Below are 20,284 nucleotides of genomic sequence, written 5' to 3' on the forward strand. Positions count from 1 at the left end.
GTAAAAAGCCTTTTCCATGTTCCTTATAAGCCTTATTTAAGTATCGAAAGGCTGCAATGAGGTCTCCCCAGAGCCTTCTCTTCTCCAACCTAAACAGCCCCAGCTTTCTTAGCCTTTCTTCAAAGAAGACGTGCTCCTCTGACCTGTAGGCCACACTTCTTTTAATGCAGCTCAGGATACAATTGACTTTCTGAGCTGTAAGCACACACTGCTGGCTTATGAACAAGTTTTCATCTACCGGTTCTCCCATGTTGTCTCCTCAAGGTTACTCTCAATCCATTTGTCCCCTGGAAGTAATGAGGAAGAAAGACAACACTAACTGTATGGGACTGGGGAACTGGAAGGCTCCCCAGGTTTACTCTGATCTCTTGTATGATTTTTATCTTATTTTGGGTTGGGTTGGGATTATTTGCCTAATATGGGGAAGCCAGTCCTCTGAGTTACTGAGAGGAGTGAAAGGGTGAACACAGATTTCATGACAAGTTATGATCAATTTTTTGAACTAAAAGAGTTCATCTCACACGACTATAGCCTTATAAAAGGTAGGTTTACAATCTAAGCAAGAGAGAGAGGTTCCCTGTGTAATAAACTTAGAGAAATAAACCTTTCCATAAAGGAGTTCAGCTGATCCTGAGGTAAGACGTCTAAGAAGGGGTAGGTGACCTGAGCTGCCTGTTGAATTCTCAGCATGTTTATGGATAGTAGAAACAACCTGTGTAACATGCTTAGACTAACAGCCTAAGGCACACCTAATGCTTTGTATGTATTTTCAGTAATGTTGATTATAATCCTGTCAAGATAGACTGTCTATTTGGAAGGAGAAATAGCAGTGCATCTGTAACCACTACTGAGATGGCAGTAAAATTCAGTAATTTCTTAGAAAAATTACTTTTTCCACACCTGTGAGAGAAGATATAAGACCATTATCTGGATGAGAAAGGTAGCTTATCTGAAGTCTTCCTCTTTGCTTTAAACAGTATTTGCTTATAATAGATTTCTGTCTCACATCCCTGTTCAAAGTGAATCTAGAATCACTAATTCAGAGAAGTATGTCTGCACTTTATCTGAGCAGTCTAGAGGGATTCTAGTCTCTGCCCCTGATAGCATTTCAGAACCTGCATAACAGCAGGAGAATGAACTGGTGTTATATCTTTATTGTGTAATATGAAGTTTGTAAACCTCTGTTGAAGAGAACAAGATTTCACAGGCATATGTGTGTGCAAAATACACATTGAGAGACAATATCTCTTGTGAATTTCATGATGCCATTCTGCATAATCTGTTTTTGGCAGAGAGTGTCCCTTAAAGTAACCAAAATATTCCCTGAAAACTATTGCTTTTCTGTTTTCTCTTCCAACCATGCAGATACCCTCACCTGTAAAGAGGACCATGCATGTCCAAACTGTGAATCCAGTTTTGCAAGCCAGGAGATTCTAGCTGAACATCTCCAGACGTTGCACCAAAAACCCAGTGAGGAAAAGGAATTTAAGTGCCGAAACTGTGGAAAGAAATTCCCTGTTAAACAAGCTCTACAAAGACAGTGAGTAGAAAAAAGAGTATTTTTCAGGGATCATTTCATTCAATCATTTATTTCTGTTGGCTTAATCACAATTTAAGCTTTAATTTTTTCTACCTATTTCTATCCTGACTCCTTTCATATTACTTTCTTGTATTTGTTGGAGACTTCAATTTAAATAAGAAAGTGTCACTAATTTTTAATCTTCCAAAATTACATACTGTAGGTCAGATTAAAGCTACTGGTTGGTGCAAAGCCCATGGTCTCCATCAGTGGACTCTAGCAGTTTAGGAGATACAGCTTTTTAACTGGAGGTGTCATTACAGAATTAGACTAAGATTTAGAAAAAGCAAATGATATCTGGAAGGACAGAGAAAGGAAAAGCAGTGCTTTATGTTGGTTTAATTAAATATTTGTATGGCAAAAAAAAAAACCAACCAATAACAACAAAAGAACCTGTAGCAGATGGGAGACTTAAAAGTGCACTTTTAAGAGACTTAAAAGTGATCTTTTTTACTCTGTTCTTGGGTAGTGTAAATATGCAGTTTTGTCACTGAAGTCGTATATCTCACATTATACTTTTGTACAAATATATAACCCTTTTTTCTTTTGGTATTTATATATAAATTTGCTTGCAACTAAGTAGATATATTGCTTTTTATTGTAGGTAGTACACTGGTTGCCCAAGTATCTAATTATAGATAGTACATTTAATCTAACTGTTTCATATCAGGAGGAGACTCATATTGCATACAATGGGATTAATACTGCTCTTGTAAAGAACTGCTGATGTTTCTTATGTCTGAATAATGTTAATGTATCTTAAACTGGCAGTTATTTATGAGCTTTATGTCCTTTCATGGAAATATATAGCAGAGAAATATTTGGTGGAGGTAATTAAATATTTTCTATTGAACATAGACTTGCTCCTTCTAGTCTGTAGTGGGAGTTGAATTTGTGTAGTATGGCTAGTTAAGTAAATCTTTGCATCGTGCAAAGTAAAATTAATCTGAGGATACAGCAGTATGACCTGAACTCTTGCTGTTTATGCATCTGAGTCCCACTAAATTCCAGGAAACTTCACATATTAAATAGATTACTCACATACTTAAGCATTTGTAGTTTGATCTGCAAGTAGTTTGTAGTTTCTAGCTACTGCAATTCTGTAAATTGTAGAATGTTCCACTTATTTTTTTATTTTTATTTTTTTGTTTTTCTTTAGCGTACTTCAGTGCACAGAGAACATCAACCCAGGAGACTCTTCAAGAAGTTTTCAGTGCTCTGTTTGCAATACTTCCTTCAGCTCAGAATCGAGGTTTTGTGTCTGAGTTACTGGACTGCTGTCGTATCATTGCTGGCCTCCCTTTGCATGTTATCTTTCAAGCTTGTTAGTGTATGTGAATCCTAACAGTGAAAGAAGTCAAATGCTTTCATTCTTATTTGCTGTAAGTAATGCATGAGGTGGCCTTGGAACTCTGCAGTGCAGCATGTGTTAAGCTCAGAGTACTTGCTGTGTGTCTGGTTTCTGCAGATACTGCTTCATGTGTTTTTTTTTTTTGCTGGTTATCCCATATAGTTACGAACAGCACAAGGAGGCATGCAGAGGGGATGCCAGATTCATATGCAAGGCAGATGGTTGTGGGAAGAGGTTCAAGAGTAAGGATGCCCTGAAAAAACATAAAGAAAATGTTCACAGTGGTAAGAAACAGTTTAATGTTTTGGGGAAAAAAGCAACAAACAAACAAAAACCAACACCTCTAACATGTTCCTAGCCTTACATATGCAAATCAGAGTAAACACTGTCTTTTGGTTTCTTTTTTAATGGATTCATTTGTACCAAAAAGAAAATTAAGTAGTAACTAATTGCAAGGGTAAGTATTCCTTCTCCCCTAGGGAGAAATTACTGTATAGCAGATGAATCATTAGTCTTTTGCAAAAAATGCAATAGGAATCTGGGGAAGTTTAAACTAGGCAAATAAGAGATAAAGCAAAACAATTCGGTAGTGAGGAAAATCAACCACTGGCACAAACGGCTGCAGGAAGTGGTGAGTTCTTGATCTTTTGGTATTTTCGGGACACAATGGGATGTCTTTCTGGAAGACATGCTTCACAAACGATTAGGCTTGATGAGGGTATTGCAGGAAATTCTATAGTCTCTGTTGTGCAGGAAGCCAGATCAGACAATCCACTAGTCCCTTTAGGCCCTGGAGTTTTTATATCTGTGCACTGTGAATCAATAGTTTTCAATCAAACTTCACTCTGTTTTCATGAAAGGGCAAAATGCTTCTCTCAGGTCCACAATGCAGATCTCAGTTATGTCATTCTGCTCTCTCTGCATGTCCCCTCTCAATGTCAATGGCAGATCAGTATGTGTGGGGACAGCAGAATACCAGAGTGCAAAGGAAACAGTCTTTAGTTGATGAGAACACTGAGATGCTTTGTGAGATTTTCATTACATGATCTTTCTTCTGCCAAACTCTTACAGCATACAGAAACCCTTCCATAACAATTTTTATAAAAGATTCTCTCTCTTTTTTTGGTATCAGTAAGATTATTTTTTTCCCAGCCATGAACGTTGTTATATTTAGGCTCAACTTTGGTCAGTTATATATAGGTATACAAATTCCACAATTACTCTCTTGTATGATCACTCAAGGCATGACTAAGGGTAGATGCCTGAAGGATATTTTTGTTCTGCCTGAATAATGAGCAGAGCTTTTGTTTTGTCACTTGGAAGTCATAGAAATTACAACTGGTGTCAGTGCAGGAAGGAAAATAACCTACTAATGTTGAGGGACACTTTTTCAGTTCCTTCGTGCCTTGCAGTACCTGGAGGCAAGGAAAAGTAGAAGGGATTGCTACATGTGTAGTCCATTATGCAAAGTTATGAGCAGAGGCATAGGTATTCACTATCAGCTTCCTCTCCTCTGGAAGGCTCTTGTTAATGCTCTTGTAAGTTAAGGTACTAAGTTTATTCCTGTATTTATATGTATATCAGTACATGTCAATACTTACCATAAGTTTTATAATAGCAAATACAGATGTGAGATGAAGTACTTACGTATTGCTACAAATTTAAGTATTGAACTGATTGACAGGGTACACTGTAGTGAAAAATGTACCTTGTATTATGCTTTCACATTCTGCTCACTACACGTGGGCAGCTTTCTTCATTATCATCTTTCAGTTCTCTGATCCATTATGATAGTATGACCTAAGCTGGGTGTACTAATTTTACATTCAAAGTCTTAGAAATCCTATATTATCTTAAAGCCTGCTATTAGATTCTTTTATTTCTTTGTACAAAATGTTCATTGGAAATAAAACTGTGGGCAATAAAATGGTCTACAAATGAATAACATTCTTTACAAATTCCTCCATTAACAGCAGGCTATGGTGTATCAACATGAGATACGCTGCCTTTATTTTCTAGCTTAGTTGCTTTAGTTTTGTCCTGATCAATCATCAACAGAATGGAAACACTGAAGACTAAGACACATTTTGCTAGTCCCAAAGGGCTAAGAAATGCTAGTGTTTCTAGTTACGGCCCCCATAGGTCATTTTTGATTACAAGTCATTTCAACACGTTTTAGCAAAATGTTATGTATATAGTTTCATTCAATTTATAAAAAGTAATTTTATTTTAACGATATAAATAGTAAATAAGTCTTGTTATCAGTCTCATTTGAAAGATGATACTTTTGCAGGAGAAATTACTGTTACTAAAGCAGTATGAAACGTTCTTTCTGGAATTGCAGTGCTTGCATTTGTGCACACAATCTTGGCATCAATGGATGGAAAAATACCAATTAGGAACATGTGTTACGATTGCAATTAGTCAAAAGACCCAATTTACCTCTCATGTTAGTAAACCAAAGCAGTAAATTATCTGCTCATATCATGTGCCAACTAACAAGATGCAGTAAAGCATGGCATGAGTTCTTAAGTGAACCTAGGAAGAACAGATCTGTTGTTCAGGGCAACTCTCAGTATCCTGAGTGATTTCTCCTTTAGAAGTCTCAGGAACCACTCAGTGGTTTCCTTTCAATTATGTTTGTAAGTGAGAATTTAGTGCAGACTGATTTGCAGCCACAGACAGCAGGTGTGGTTGCCTCGTTTTACTTCATGCACAGAAGGTATGAGGGCACCTTCTTGAGGCATCTGTTAGGTGAGGGCTCTCAAGACCAGCTCTGTTAGCCATCTTTGACTGTTTTGTCTATGTGTATGCTTTAACGTGTAGTCTAGAGTAGCACTTGTGATCTTACAGATCACCGTTTTAGTACTAAAATAGATAAAAGAGGAGAGGGATTGTCATTATAATTATTTAAGTTTAGTATTTTGGAACGGAAGACAAAAGTAAGGCCAGGATTAATTTTTTCTTCTTGAAGATTACTCCCAAGTAATAATCTGGAAAAACAAATAATCAGAATCAACATCATATTAATTCTTTAGGACAGCAGGAACAGGAAAGATATACAATGCTGAGAGTGAAAAATTGAGCTGGAAACCATCAATAGGTTTGTTCAGGATCCATAATTTGTTTGTATTTGAATAAACAGTGCTTGCCTCTCTTTGGTTCGGATTCCATTCTGTTTAGTGTTCAATGTAATGTGAACATTTTTTACATAAGCTATGAAATATCTTGCATAGGCATGTAACTATAAACAAAAAATTAGGTTTGTGGTAGCTTTGCCTTGTGATAGTTTTGTGGGCTATTAAAATGAATTTCAAATGACAAATAACAGAGAAATCCAAATAAATGCTTTGCCACTTCTTAAAGCAACTGTGAAAAAGGTAGGAAAATATATCTGGTAACGGACCTGTAGCTTGGTTTGTAATTTACATTATAGACTAGATTTGAATTTGTGATCTGGTGCTAATACACATTGCCTATCTTGTTCAGTTAAAGACCATTAAGGCTATGTTAGTAGAATGCTTAATACTTTCTGAATAGAGAAAAATGGGAAATGGTTGTTTGGGATCTTTTTTGTCATTGCTGCAATAACCTCTTTCAGGAGTATTTCTGTTAAAGCTATAGTATATATTTTTTGAAGATATTAGTTGAATTGACTTCTGGAAGAATTCAGCTGTTCAGTTATAAGATGAATTATTCTTAGCTGTGAATTGTGCTCTTCATATTTGATTGGTTAATGTGTGATAATATCTATATCAAGTTTTTTTCTATATTGTTCTAGTTTTCTTGCTTTATATTCCATTAGTAACTGTCTTGTTGGACACCCACAGAGGACTCCTGATACTGAATACTTTCAAGATGGGATACAAATGTAAAAATCTTATGTCAATGAAATGACCTATGAAAAGTCACAAACTCAGTAGAAATATTTAGGTTCTTTCTTAGCACTTCCTTTTTAAGCTGTTGGTGGTATTTTGTTTTTGTTTCAGGAAATTCTAGGAAGAAGCTGATGTGTTCAGTGTGCAATAAGAAATGTTCCTCAGCAACAAATCTCCAAGAGCATCGAAAGGTCAGTGAGATGAAGGCTAACCCACAGCAGGCTTTGATTTCACTAAGATGTAAGACTGTGGTGCCTAAGTGACTTGAAAGGTGCTGTAATGCAAACCTTTGACTAATCTCTGCCATAATTACAAAAACAATTTGTTTTGTTTTGGGTATTTATTTTTGTAATCACAATTGGTTGCACTAAAAATCTTTCTAACGTTGTAGTGGATCCTTTACCAAGTACAAGAAACGTTTGTGCTTGTTTCATTTGTGCTTTCCAATATTAAGTCAAAGATGCATGCTGTTCCTTAGCATTCTTAAACACTATAAATATGAAAGTATGTAACCTAACTAAGATGGCACATAGGCCTTAAAATAGGTCCATGAGTCTTTGATTTTTGGACAAAATGCAGTCAATCTTTCTTATTACCTTGTTGACATAACAGTAAGATTGTTACTTGTAATTTAGTTCTGTGGTAGAAAAAAAAAGTGCTTCCTCAAAAAGTAAATTTATAATGCTTTTTTGTTTAGTATATAATTTATTACTAGAACAGGAAGGGTTAACACTTCTAAAAGCATCTATTGGAAATAAGGGGTTCATACAGAAATACAGATGGACTATGAATATGAGATTCTGAATCCATTATACCCAAAGGAAGTCCCTGCAAGATTAATTTGATAAATCACTAAAACCCAGGAGATCCTGTTTTTACAAAAAGCTACATTGTACTGTTTATCAGATTAACTGTAAGTCTTTAATAATGCCCTGGTTATAACCTGAATCCTTTGAGGATATAGATGATATCAATTAAAATATGTTGTTGCAAAGGAAATGATGGGGCCCCTCTTTTCTCCCCGTTCCACCCCAACCCCTTGGCTTGTGTTAATACACCCTCCATTTCTTGGCTAACGGGGCTGTAATTTGTTCCTCCTCAGACCGAACTGTGGTATGCCATGCCACATGTTATTACAGATTTTACATGTCAGTGCACCTTATCGATTGTCCCTGAAAATGTAAAATATCATGGTTTAGCATGTCCATTTTATGAAAACTTGTTTCTTCATAGTGTAGACACTTTGATACAAGCTAATAAGCTTTTCAAATAGCATTGATAGTTGGCCAGTTGTGTGCTTACTCATCTTAAGAATCACTATGAAGATTTTCTGCATAAAAGTTTCTTTCCTCTTCTTGATTGGCTCCTGTTTTAAGACATATAGAAAATAGATATTCCAGATTCACACATCTCCATCAGGTAGTGAAAGAAATTGCTTGTAAGACTCATGCCTCCTATTATTTGAACTACTTTGCTTTTGTACAAAGTGGGGGAAATCCACCAGCAACATCACCAAAGATAGTTAAGCAAGAAAACCAGTAAGAAAATAATACGTATAACAGGGAGGAAACAGATTTTTTTTTTTCACTCATTTCCTGTCAACATAAAGAAATAAAACTAGGAAATAGGTAAAGTAAAACAGAAAATAAGCCTGAACAACTGGCAGAGAGTTCTGACAGAGAAAGAAGGTAAAGATGATGACTACAGGGGAGGTTGAGATCTGTTTACTGTGTGAAGACACAGTTATTTAGATTGCTATATTTCACATCATTGTTGATTTACACTTATTTTATGTGTGCATTTTCCAGTTGTTTGTCTTAAGTGTCTAAAGATAAGCCCTTTCTTTGCCATTCACAATTAAAGTTCATTGTCATCATCTTCTGTCCCTTAATCAAAGCCTCTTGTTTTCCAGACTGTTGCTTGTGCTGTGCTAGTTTTTGGTGACTTCACTTTTTTTCTTTATCAAAATACATTCAAGGAAATGTTGGGCTGAAAGAGACCCCAGGAGATTTTCATACCCGTTTCATTCCTATTTGGTAGAGGGGAGTAAGCATGTACCTAAATCATCTAGGTATGCACCGTCTCAACTCCTAAAGAGTTCCCCTGAAGAAAATTCTATGACCTCCATAGGTATCTTTTTGTATTCTGATTTTGAAATGTGCTCATTAGTCTAGTGTTGTTTTTTTATGTCTTACTTAAATCTACTTCTGTACTGCAAATTGAGTTAATTATTCTTTGTCTTATGCCAGAGAATGCCAAGAAAAATTCATCACCATCTTCTTTGTTGCAGATGAGCACACTGCAAAATTGTTATGAACATCCTTTGTCTTTTCTTGACTGTATAAACACAATTATCTTAACCTTTCTTCATGCACCTGTTTTCCCAAACTGTTTAATTTTTTGTAGGCATTTTTTTCCTGTCGATTTTTTTCCTTTTCACCTGTATGCTTGCTAAAGTCAGCTGCCCAAACAAGCAGAGCCACGATGCCTAGTTGAGACCTTAATAGTCCCAAGTAGAGGAGAGTGATTTGGGGACTGTGCTTTTTAACAGCAGAATCAAATTCATTATTCATATTTTGTTTGGAATTCATTATTATTCTCTGTAGTGGTCCTATTCGTTTCTTTGATTTCTCCATCCTACATATTGAGTGGTTTTTGAACTTCATTTACTGTGTGGAAGTCATTTTGCATTCTGTTTTCGTATTCGTTAGGGATTACGGTCCTACCCAGAATAGTGTCATCCACATTTTTTACTTTATATTCCAAATATATTTATATCTATATTCCCAAATTACATATGCCAATACAGCCCTCATCTTGCACAATGCTTACAAATCTTCAACAACAGTTATGGTGTTGTTGCTTGTTGTAGTAGTGATCAGTATCTTTTTATTCTCCCATCTATCTATATTCACCTGTTTTCTTTGTCTTGTCCTCCAATTGTAAAGTGACAGCCTTCTTCTACCTCGTAGTTATTCTAGTTGGGCTGCTACATTATATGGTAATGAAAAATAAAGTAAAAAAATACCAGCAACCACAACTCAGCAAATGCAGTACAGGAGCTAACAGAACACTGGGTAATGGAAGTGTTGTAAAACAAATGCCTGTATGAAATGCAGGATTACTTCTCTGGTAAGACTTGTTGGGTTGTTGCGTTTCTGGATTTTTCAGCAGACTTCTTAGAAGAATCTGTAAGATTCCATTAAGAGACATGCTGCTGTGTGATCTGCCAGAGGGAAAATGACAGAACTGAGGAGGAACCTACTGATCTGTTTGAAGAGATTTTATGAAGAACATTTGATACCTTCTTAATTTACGGTCCTTTCTGCCTTATAGAGGGGGACTTCATGCAAAATCATGCTGAGGAGAATCTCTCTTAAATGTTTTCTAATTTCTTTTTCCTGCCTTTTTTCACCTAGCAGGTCCATGTGTCTCTGCATTTTTTCTGCACTTCAACGTCAGCCAGCATTTTGTTTTACTGTGCAATCTTTGTTTGTCATGATTGCTGTGAAAACTGCGGAAATGTAGTGAAAACCAAATGTCAAATATCATTTAAAAATTGTCAGATCGTGGAGTAAATTCAGTTGAATGCCATGTTCTGGTATCCTTGCATTCTTCAAAGCACTTTCTTCTGACACAGAGTCTCATCCAATTCTTGGAGGGGTAGATTAAAATTCAAGTTAGCTTTTGGAAGTGTTTAACATGGGTGACTTTTATCTTCCAAGTTTTACTGCAGTTTTGCCCTTAGGGCTCTTTTGAATGACCTTTTGTTTTTCAGTAGACCTCATGAAAATTTTAAGATGAGCAGTCCTGGTCGTGAAGGCATATATTTATCTGAGTAATACATTAACATAGCTCAGATGTTTGCTAGCTTATATAGCACTTACTAACTTGTTTTATGAAGATGTGGCTCTTCAAAGCCCCGTGCAACAATTTTAAGTATGTTCTGACTGTAATGTAATAGAGGTTTATGGTGATAGCTGTTAGAGCCCCCTAAAAAGAGTAATGTTATTATATTAATAAATCATTGCACAATCACATCTGTGATATTACTGAATTGAATGAATGAATTTGCATAGTGTACTCATAAAGCATATTACTTGACAAGTTTTCTTAAAATGAAAATTTGTTTGAATATTTTTGTTAATAAAAATATATGCTATATGTTAGCACCGTTTTACTATGTGATTTTGTAGTTTTCTAACTGATTGAAGAGTGCCAGCAATGGATTAATGTTTGATAGCTACGGCTGTTTAATGCACATACACACAAGTCTGTCTGATTCTTTTCTGAAGAATTGATTAGAGTACCAGCTTACCAGCTATAGAGTATGCATTTGATCTCAATAGCTTTTTAAAGTGTGCACACTCAAGTCTGTCTGAACACAAATGTACTCAGTGAGACTGTTTAATAAACAATGACCATAAATTGAAATCAGACAGTTGTATAGAGGTAAAGCACAACCTTGGATTCTGATGTGTTAAATATTAGACTTAAGAATACCTTTCAAGTTATTTCAAAGAACTGTGGCAGGGGGATTCTGATATTACTTGATTGCAGAGCTTACACATAAACTTCATTTAGCAATCTAAGTCAAAATCCAGATCACTTTGGAAAGGGTAGAGTAGTAGATTGTTTGTGTGTATAAGAGAAATTAACCTGAAATGCAGCTGGGTAAACAGGATATTTCAAATGAATGATCTTTGTGCTTAACACCTGGTTCTGGCTAAGTATTTGGTTAAGCATCACTGTCCAGAGTATGCAAACTTATAGAGAGTGCAGGAAATGACATAATCACTCTTTAGAGCAAGGTAAATGCTTTAGTAAACTAAAGTTAGTTTGGGAGTAGCAGAATGAAAAGCAGCAGAATAAAAACATGGTGAAGCAGTATTCTTACAGAGAATCTCTTTTTATTTTTTTTCTTTTGTCTTAAGTGTAGGTCTTAGTTGATCTTTTTTACTGTGCTGTCCACAAATGTTTTTCATTAGAGTGTTGCACTGAACCTTTAATATTTGTTATTTTTAGCTGCTAGATTCTCCTACAGAAAGTTTGTAGAGCTCCCCAAAAATGTTTCATGAAATGTGATCTCTGTGAGGAAGTTCTGCTGTCGAAGGCTGTAGTTCCAAAAGGCTAAAAAGTATGTTTAGTTGTGCTGTGACCACGTTAAGGTGAGGCTGCTGAAAGCAAGTGTAACACAGGGGAAGGTGAATGGTAACCTGGACAGGGTGTGCCATTGTAAAAAGTACTTGTGCTGCATGAGTTGCCTCTGTTCACCAGATTAAATAACAAAAATGGTGAAATCATTTCTTTTATCAGTATAATTACCAATATAATTACTCTGACTTTGACTTTTTTTAAAAAATTTGTTTTTTCCCATGTTCTTTAGCTGATGGTAGATATTGCCAACAAAAAGGGTACCTGGTTGTTAGCCATGTATTCATATATCCTTCATGCATGCCTTATGTGTAGGTGCTATGTCTGGAAGTGGAAATGTACTGAACTGAATGAAACTAAGACCTGCTAAATTCTAAATAAATGTGTCCCTAAGTGGTTTGTTGGAGCACAATTATTTTAAAACCACACCTGTAGTTAATCAGATTCTCTTTCTACGAGTAGAGATAAATCCTAATAGAGTTTGATGGTATTTGTATTTTGAAATTATTACAGTAGTTATGAAGTAGTTTTTGTGTTGTTATTTTTACTTATGGCTGTTTTACTAGAAGGAAATGTTCTCAAAAGATATTCTGCATCTGATTTTTAAGCTTTCATAGTAATCATATTTTAAATGGATTGGTTATTATGATTTTGCATAGCCTTTGTTTCTGAATAAAGTTCTAGTGATTTTTTAAACATGAGTATGAATACTATTTATGAGAGATACTGTTGTTCATTGGGGGACTAGCAAAGGGGATATCACAATATCTGTAGGTATTAGTGTAGTTGATGGCTAAGAAATAGTTATGGTCTGTTAGAGAATTTCTGTATATGTAAGATGTATGATCTTGTTTGAGTCAGGTATTTAATTATCATTAAATGCTCATTTTGCAGGTTCATGAGACCTTTGAGTGTCAGGAATGTGACAAGAAATTTATTTCAGCTAACCAGCTAAAACGCCATATGATAACTCATTCAGGTAACATACAAAATGACACAAACCTATATATAATGTGTTACATATTTAGTTTATATTCAGTTTTACCTGAATTGCTTTCTTATAGAAGGCTTAACAAATTAATTCTGTGTTGCTCTTGGCTGTTCAAGCAGGTCTTAGATTGCAAGGAAACCATCTAAGTTATCGTTTCTAAGCCTTTCAAAAATCCAAGTGTAATGCAGTATTCTTACACCTGTTGCTGCTTTGTCAAGCTATTTTCTCATGCTAGTTGGCTAGATGATGTCAGTTAGCTGGGATAGGGCAAAAGATTGTTGCTTGGCTTATAGAGGAGGTGAAGAACTAGGGAGTGGCATTTTATGTTGAAAAGAAGAGGATGGGAGCTGAGGTATGCCGTCAGGCAGAGATCTGTGATAAAAGGGGAAACATTCATGTATATTTATTTATATATATTTAGTGGGCTCATATATGCACAGGGTTCTCAGTCAGAGGAAAACAGCTCATACCCCACACCATTTTGTAGCCCACACACAAAAGTTTCATTGTGCCTGTTTTCTGCCAGAACAGGTCGCTGTGAGCAGGGAGTTGCCTGTCCATAGGCTTTGCAGTAGAACGCAAATTGGCTCTGCCAGGATTTCTGATCACTGCAATCTAATGATTTTATCTTTCACCAGTGATTAGAAACATCAACCAACACAATGGAAACACAAATGTTGTTCTGTCAAACACGTTAACATTTTAAAAATGCAGGTTTTTACAGCTGCACAGGCTTGTAATTGAACTATTTTCTTGGTATCAGTCCACACCAAAAGCTCATTTCTTGTAACATAATCTATATCTCAGAGGCTCTTAGCTTGCTTTTGACATTTTTGGATGAGCATTAATGTTGCAGTCACCAGTCAAAGCATAAAGGCCTTTTTCATAGAAATTTTTGGTTTTGAAAGCTAATATGTATATTGTTAATTAAGTTTTAAAACATTTAAACTGTCATGCCCTCTTTCACATTTGTAATCTGGAAACAGGGTTTTCCTCTTTGAAGTCATTCTCTTTTGATTTAAGCTAATTAATCAGAATTTAGTGTTAGCAATGATTATTGCAAAGAATGTGCCAATTTCTTGAGATACACCATGGCTCATCTTTTGTGAAGTGACATAACTGTCTAACATAAAGGGCATTAGTTGTCTTTCTAATTGGTTTAATCTTAATTGGGTTGACTTAATTGCAAAAATCTCTCTGAGGAGATGACTGTCTCTGCCTTTCATCTTCTCCCCCTGTATAAAACAGGAGATTAAATGTCCCCCACTCATTTTCTACAGAAAAACGCCCCTACACCTGCGAGGTTTGCAATAAGTCCTTCAAACGACTTGATCAAGTGACTGCACACAAAATAATACACAGTGAAGATAAACCTTATAAATGCAAGCTTTGTGGAAAGGGATTTGCCCACAGAAATGTTTACAAGAATCACAAGAAGGTAAAGCACTCTGCTGTTGTTGTTTACAGGTCTGCCAGCCTCAGATTTACAGATATTTTTTTCTTTAAATGGTTGAACATTAAGCTCTGGCATGCTTATAAACATGGGATTAAAGTATTGGAAAATGTATTTTTTAGTGATTGTTGTTATAAGCAAAATCTCAAGATAATAATTGTAATTAGAACAAAATAAGTGAAATAAGAAGGAAATCACGCTTGAATAAAAGCATCAAATAAATTCCCATTTTGACTTTTGTTTTTTTGTTCTGTTTTTGTTTTATTATTTTTTTAACAAGTTAAATTTTAAACTGCTCTAAAATGTCTTCAATTTTATTTTTTAAAATACCACATTTGAATAAAACTGTAGTCCTGTTGCAGTCATTCCTAGTTGTTAGACTTAGCAGTAGATGCTTTCCAAGCTATACTGGATTTGCAGTGAGTAGTGTTCCCACATTAAAACAACATCAGAAGAAACATTACCTGAGAAATAGGCTCCTGAAGGGATGCTCTGCTTCCGTTGATTTAAGCTCAAATCTGCTTGACCTAATTTTCATAATGCCTGACATTAATTTTAACCTGGGTTTACATTTTTAATGGCAAAGCTGTATCCACAATGGCTGTATCAGAATTACAAGACAGAAGAAAATCTCTATTTTTGTGCCCAATATTTGGCACTATTTTATTTTATTTTTCTACTTTCCCCTTTTCTTTCCCCCTTTTGATGAAGCTGATACACCCACACTTACAAGTCTTTTGCAGTTTGGCTCATGTTATATGCCATCTGGGAATTTGGCACAGGATCTTTGCACTATCTCTTGCACTTTCAGCAATAAATCATATTAGAGTAATAATAATGCTTCTCATAGGGTAAAATGGTGATGACTGTCTAAAACAGAAAACAAGCAGAAATCTGCTGAAAGACAAGATTCACTCCCATATATGTTGTGGTTACATCTTGTGTTTTAGACTTTAATGGGGCAGAATCTCACAAATTGGATATATTCTAAGAAAACATATGGAAAACTGTCTGGACAGATACTTCTGTATCTTAAATGAATAGTTTTTATGTGTTTCCCTAGGTTAATTTGCAGCTGATTCCTGATAGGGAATTTTGGCTGTGAGTGGACTTTGGGTTAAGTATGAATAATGAGCAAACACTTTGACCCACTTTCAGTGTTCAAAACAGCAGCACCACTAACATAAGCAAGGATTGCATAAAAGAATGTCACAGAATTGGTTCTTGTGTCTGTCAGGGATTAGAGACTCCACATAATAGGAGAAACATTAAAATTTAGTGTTAGCAAGTACCTAATTTTGACAGAATTCTTTAAAGCGTGTTGGAATACTTATTTTCTGAACCTGTTTGCACATAGTACTGGCTGTAAATTGATCCTGTCCTATAATGAGAAAAACTTATTTGTGTCTTTACATAAAGTTTACCCAAACACTTGTGCATATTCACCCACCTACATTTAGGTTTCTAATTTCACTTGCTAAATGAAGGGATAAGACTGAGGGACAGGACTTGATGTAGATTTCCTGAGCTGCTTTTCTGAGACACCTATGTTTCTACTGAGTATAGAAGTTTTAAAGATACTGATTAGCAGAACAAGGTGCCTAGATTTGGCCTTAGCTGTCCCTAAAATCTTCAGTCCAGTAAGTAACATATCTTTAACAAAGGTAAACAAGGAGAGGTAGTAGATAATAGAGGGAAATATGAATATGTATACACAAAACAAATTGTAAAGTGTAAACCAAGTATACGTTAGTTTGTGATGACAAAATAGTTTTAAGTGCCATTATTTAGGCAGGGTTGTACTACTACAGAGGGAAGAGAACGAGAGTTCTGTTGCTTGGTCACAGAAATGATGAACCAGTAAGAGTGGAAATGTAAACTTTTATTTCTCATACTTCTGTGTATTTGTTCTTCTCAGGTTTTTAATGAGTCTTCAGGTGTGTACTCCCTTAAGACCATACTCTAGGTTTCATTTTCTTCTGAAGCAAGAAAAATTGACCTCAGTTATAATTGAAATTATAAGTGCTTTTTTGAATTACTCCTTTATGGAGGCTACTTGATCTGTGGTTTTTTTTTTGTTTTTTTTTTTGGAAGTATCAGAATAAAAATGACATTTGGCTCTCACAACAGATGCTTTAAAATATTTCTCGGATGTAAGTGAATGGTCATTTCAAAGGTACAGAAGGAGATTAGTTCCTCACATTTCACTGGAAGATACACAGTGGTTTTGCTATGAGCACATCTACTCTGCTTAGTGGAGCACTGGGATGTGAACCCTAACTTAGCACTCGTTACACCCTTGTAGGTACAGATCTGAGAGGCAGGAACCATTAGTCTTTTTGTGGTATCACTCTGATGTACTGCTGCTGCACACAAGCACTACGCTACTCTGCGTAGGTGCATGTGCAAGCTTGCTTTGTCACTTGCTTGGAGATAGTGTTATGCAGCGTGGAAAGAGCTCAAATGTCTTGAAAAAGCTCAGACTAAATCACTGAGTGGTCATGGGAAGAATATGGTTCCATTTTTTGTGACAAAGTGTAAGGATTAAAGTTGTGTTATTGCAGTGGAAAATGCCACTAACATTGCATATTCAAAAGTAGTTGTGCAGGCATAACAGTGGGAAGGTATGTTAAGATAAGCAGATAAGAGGAACAGAATAATACCTGAAATTAAGAGACGAGCACAGTATTGTGTTACAGATAAAAGTAGTCACTTTTCATTCAGGACAGACTGGATGAACGTGAATATTCTGTGCCATGTAATGCAGGTTACTTCTATACAGGACAATGCAAAGTTTTCGCTCCATCTGCTACTTTGCTATGTATAGAGGATGAGTTCAGAGAATAAAATATGAGGAAATGACAGTGAGCAGAAGTAGGTCACCAGACATGGGATTTTAAAGGGTTTATGGTTAATCCAGGGATATTTGGTCCTGGGGAGCATAATGATTTAAAACAATTGTATTCCCTCATCTTCTCTGCTGGGAATGGGTAGCCTTGGGCTGGGTTTGAACTTCCACAGATGCTGTTGTAGGAAAGGCTGCCATGAGATATTCCTTAAAAGCCTATCCTTAGTTGCTTTGATTATATGACTGTCCAAAAAGTGCACTGAATTCTTCTGAAAATGGCCATCTGCAAACCTTAAAGGGTTGGAGGTGCAGGCTTTTTGTGGAATGATGACTTCATTTTGTACAGTTTCTGATGACAGATGCCAGTGTCCACACTGTATCCAAATGAGCCTAATCCAGCATCTATAATTTCTGTACCTTTCAAAATACTGTAATCAGTGGTATCCAACAGAAAATAAGGAAGTTAGAAAGGAATTGTTTACTCTATTTTAAAGTATTTAAGGGGATATAAACATGGAAAACAATTTAAAGAAATGTGTTTAATTTTTGTAATCAAATAGAATCATAAATTGTGTTTTTCTACATAGTGAATATGCAAGTAGAGGGAAATGTATATAATATAGTAGGAGTTTTTGGTTTTGTACTGTTGTTTATGGTCCTACTGGCATTTTAACAGTGGAAAGGTTCATTCAGCAATTTGGATCTCCTCTAGAGGAGACAACAGTAAAAACATCCGTTTTGGGTTTGTGCTTTATTTTCCGTTCTCCAGCCTGCTGGGAATGTCTGCTGAAGAAGTAGCACAAAATAAAGTAATGGTATTTTTTTAGTCTAGACAGACTCTTTCTCATTGGACTGTGATTATAAAGCATTGCAGTACTGCATCCAAACATTTAATGCATTTCAAGGCTTAGCTTGCTACTGAATGACAGAAAAAGCTATGGATAGTTTAGAAAACTGTCTAAAGCTTCTATTTAGTGGTAGAACATCAGGTCACTGAAACTAATTGCAATGTTAGCAATATGTACTGCTTATATTCTGCTCTAATTCAGGTTGTAAAATGAGACTGCAACTCACATTGTTTAGTTTGACTGCCTTCTTTTTTTTGAATTCTAATGCTGCAGACTTCCATACTGGATGTTTCATCTTATTTGAATGGAAGGCAATTATAGAAATCTCTCTCATGAGAGCAACTGCAGTCCATTTTTCCGTATGTAAATCCAGAGCAGTCTAGTGCATTTTGCAAGATGCTGCTGGGACCCCTATCCAAAAATAAAATCAGTTATTTAATTGTATGAGCGTAGTCTATTGCTTTGTACTGCCGTGTACTTATATATAGCTAAACAACAAAGCCTTATTTATGTGTGCACTGTGTACCTGCTACCAGATATGTACATGTATCCTATTATATAGCAGATTGTATGGCTATTTAGTATATACCGTCTCTTCTAGCAGCTTTTAGTAAACTTGTTAGCTATTTTTTAATATTTAATGTAAGCTTGACAAATATACTGGCCTACTTTCGGGATTTGGAGTTCCTGTAGTATAAATGTGCTGCTCATAGTTGATCCCAAGCTTGCATAACTAAGTGAAGAGGTTTGACAGTGGTGTTGACACATGCATCTCAAAGAGCATGTGCCTTGACAGCTGACATTTTCTGCCCCTTCTCTGACTGAATGGAAGCTCTCTCTTTTCTGGAACCTATTAGTAGATCATAGGAGGACAGTATTAGAACTAATGTGCTTGTTTGCAGGGATACCTTTGCTCATTAAGATTTTCATGGCTTTTTGTAACACACATAGCTTGTTTCTGGGCTTTTCACAGATGGGGCAGATGAGATGGGATATCTATGTACCCTTGCATGTGGGTATGACTAGTTAGACATTTGTAGTGAAATTCAGAAATGTAGGTGAATTCTTGTATTTTGGTCAAAGCCTAGAAGTGGCAAGAGGATGCTAAGAAGGAATTATATGCAAGTGACTGTGCTCTTCAGAACTATCACTCAAGTGTTCTAAAACAGGGCATTTTTAAAGTAAATGACATGAAATTTGCGCTCGTGAAAGGTGCCAGATTGACAGCCTTAGAGACTGAACCCTTCTATTTATCCACAGAACAGGTACAGCACAGACAGCAGCACTGCGAGCTTCCCCACAGTGTCTCGTCAATATGTCTCAACCCTGTTCTGGAGGAACCACCTATTGAGGTGAGAGGGTAGTTCAGTCTCTTCATGTCCTGTCAATCCTTGGCCTAACTGCTGAGACTGCCAAGCAGGGTGTCAGCTAATGCAAACTGTGATGTAAACCTCTAGCAGCTGGATTCAGCAGATTTTATATAACTTGTAATATATTCCATGTGTTTGATAGTGCTCCACTTGCATTTTTGCTTTAAGTGACGTAGGCTTGGGGTCCAAGAATTCACTTTGAGTCCAAAACCTCTTTATAACATTGCAAGTACTCTAATGTTTCGGCACTGTTATTTATGTGAGAGGACATTTGTGTTAAAAATCAGTCTTGTTTTGAGGCTGTGAATTTACATGTAAGTTACTACACTGGCTCCCCATAGTCCTTCTTTCCCTCCCCATTTTAAGGGATAGCTATAAATGTCATATGGTATTAGGAATTTTTCTGCCAAAAGCAGAAATGGATCAGATGCACATGTACCATGCTAGTATTTACCCTTACCCTACAAAATTAATTAATTCTCCTATTTTTGTACATACTACTGAACATTTACTGTCCATCCCTTTTTCCCCTTGGCACTCCAGCTTCCATTTAAGGTTTTTGCAAGCTAATACCATTTTCAGACACTGATGCTTTAAAAATGTACTTTCCTTTACAAAAAATAGTAGGAAATTGGGTAGAAAAATTGTATAGATTAGTTTACTATCTATAGTGGGATAGCACTCAATATCGCTAGGAAATGTGGAGAGGAAAAGAGAAATTTACAACAGTAGGATGAAGCTGGATGTTTCCCAAGCTCAAGAAAAGAAACATGCTTCTGCAACTCTGCAGTTTGTGAGATTCATCCAAACTT

General features: G+C 36.0%; 1 protein-coding gene across 5 annotated transcripts in view; it reads left to right on the top strand.

The window, feature by feature from the left end:
- PRDM5 (PR/SET domain 5) overlaps positions 1-20,284 on the top strand; it is a 111,395-nt gene that overhangs the window by 40,378 nt on the left and 50,733 nt on the right. For 3 of the 5 annotated variants that reach the window (XM_080591631.1, XM_080591630.1, XM_080591627.1), the window contains 7 exons: positions 1,366-1,540; positions 2,739-2,831; positions 3,093-3,214; positions 6,920-6,999; positions 12,857-12,941; positions 14,234-14,391; positions 19,368-19,454. In XM_080591631.1, coding sequence (XP_080447757.1) covers positions 1,366-1,540; positions 2,739-2,831; positions 3,093-3,214; positions 6,920-6,999; positions 12,857-12,941; positions 14,234-14,391; positions 19,368-19,454 — 800 coding nt within the window. Of the gene's footprint in view, positions 1-1,365; positions 1,541-2,738; positions 2,832-3,092; positions 3,215-6,919; positions 7,000-12,856; positions 12,942-14,233; positions 14,392-19,362; positions 19,455-20,284 lie in introns of all 5 variants that reach the window. The other 2 variants (XM_080591628.1, XM_080591629.1) reach the window with 2 other exon arrangements.

The sequence above is a fragment of the Anser brachyrhynchus genome (assembly GCF_964034855.1).
Source record: "Anser brachyrhynchus genome assembly, chromosome: 4".
NCBI classification, from domain to species: domain Eukaryota; kingdom Metazoa; phylum Chordata; class Aves; order Anseriformes; family Anatidae; genus Anser; species Anser brachyrhynchus.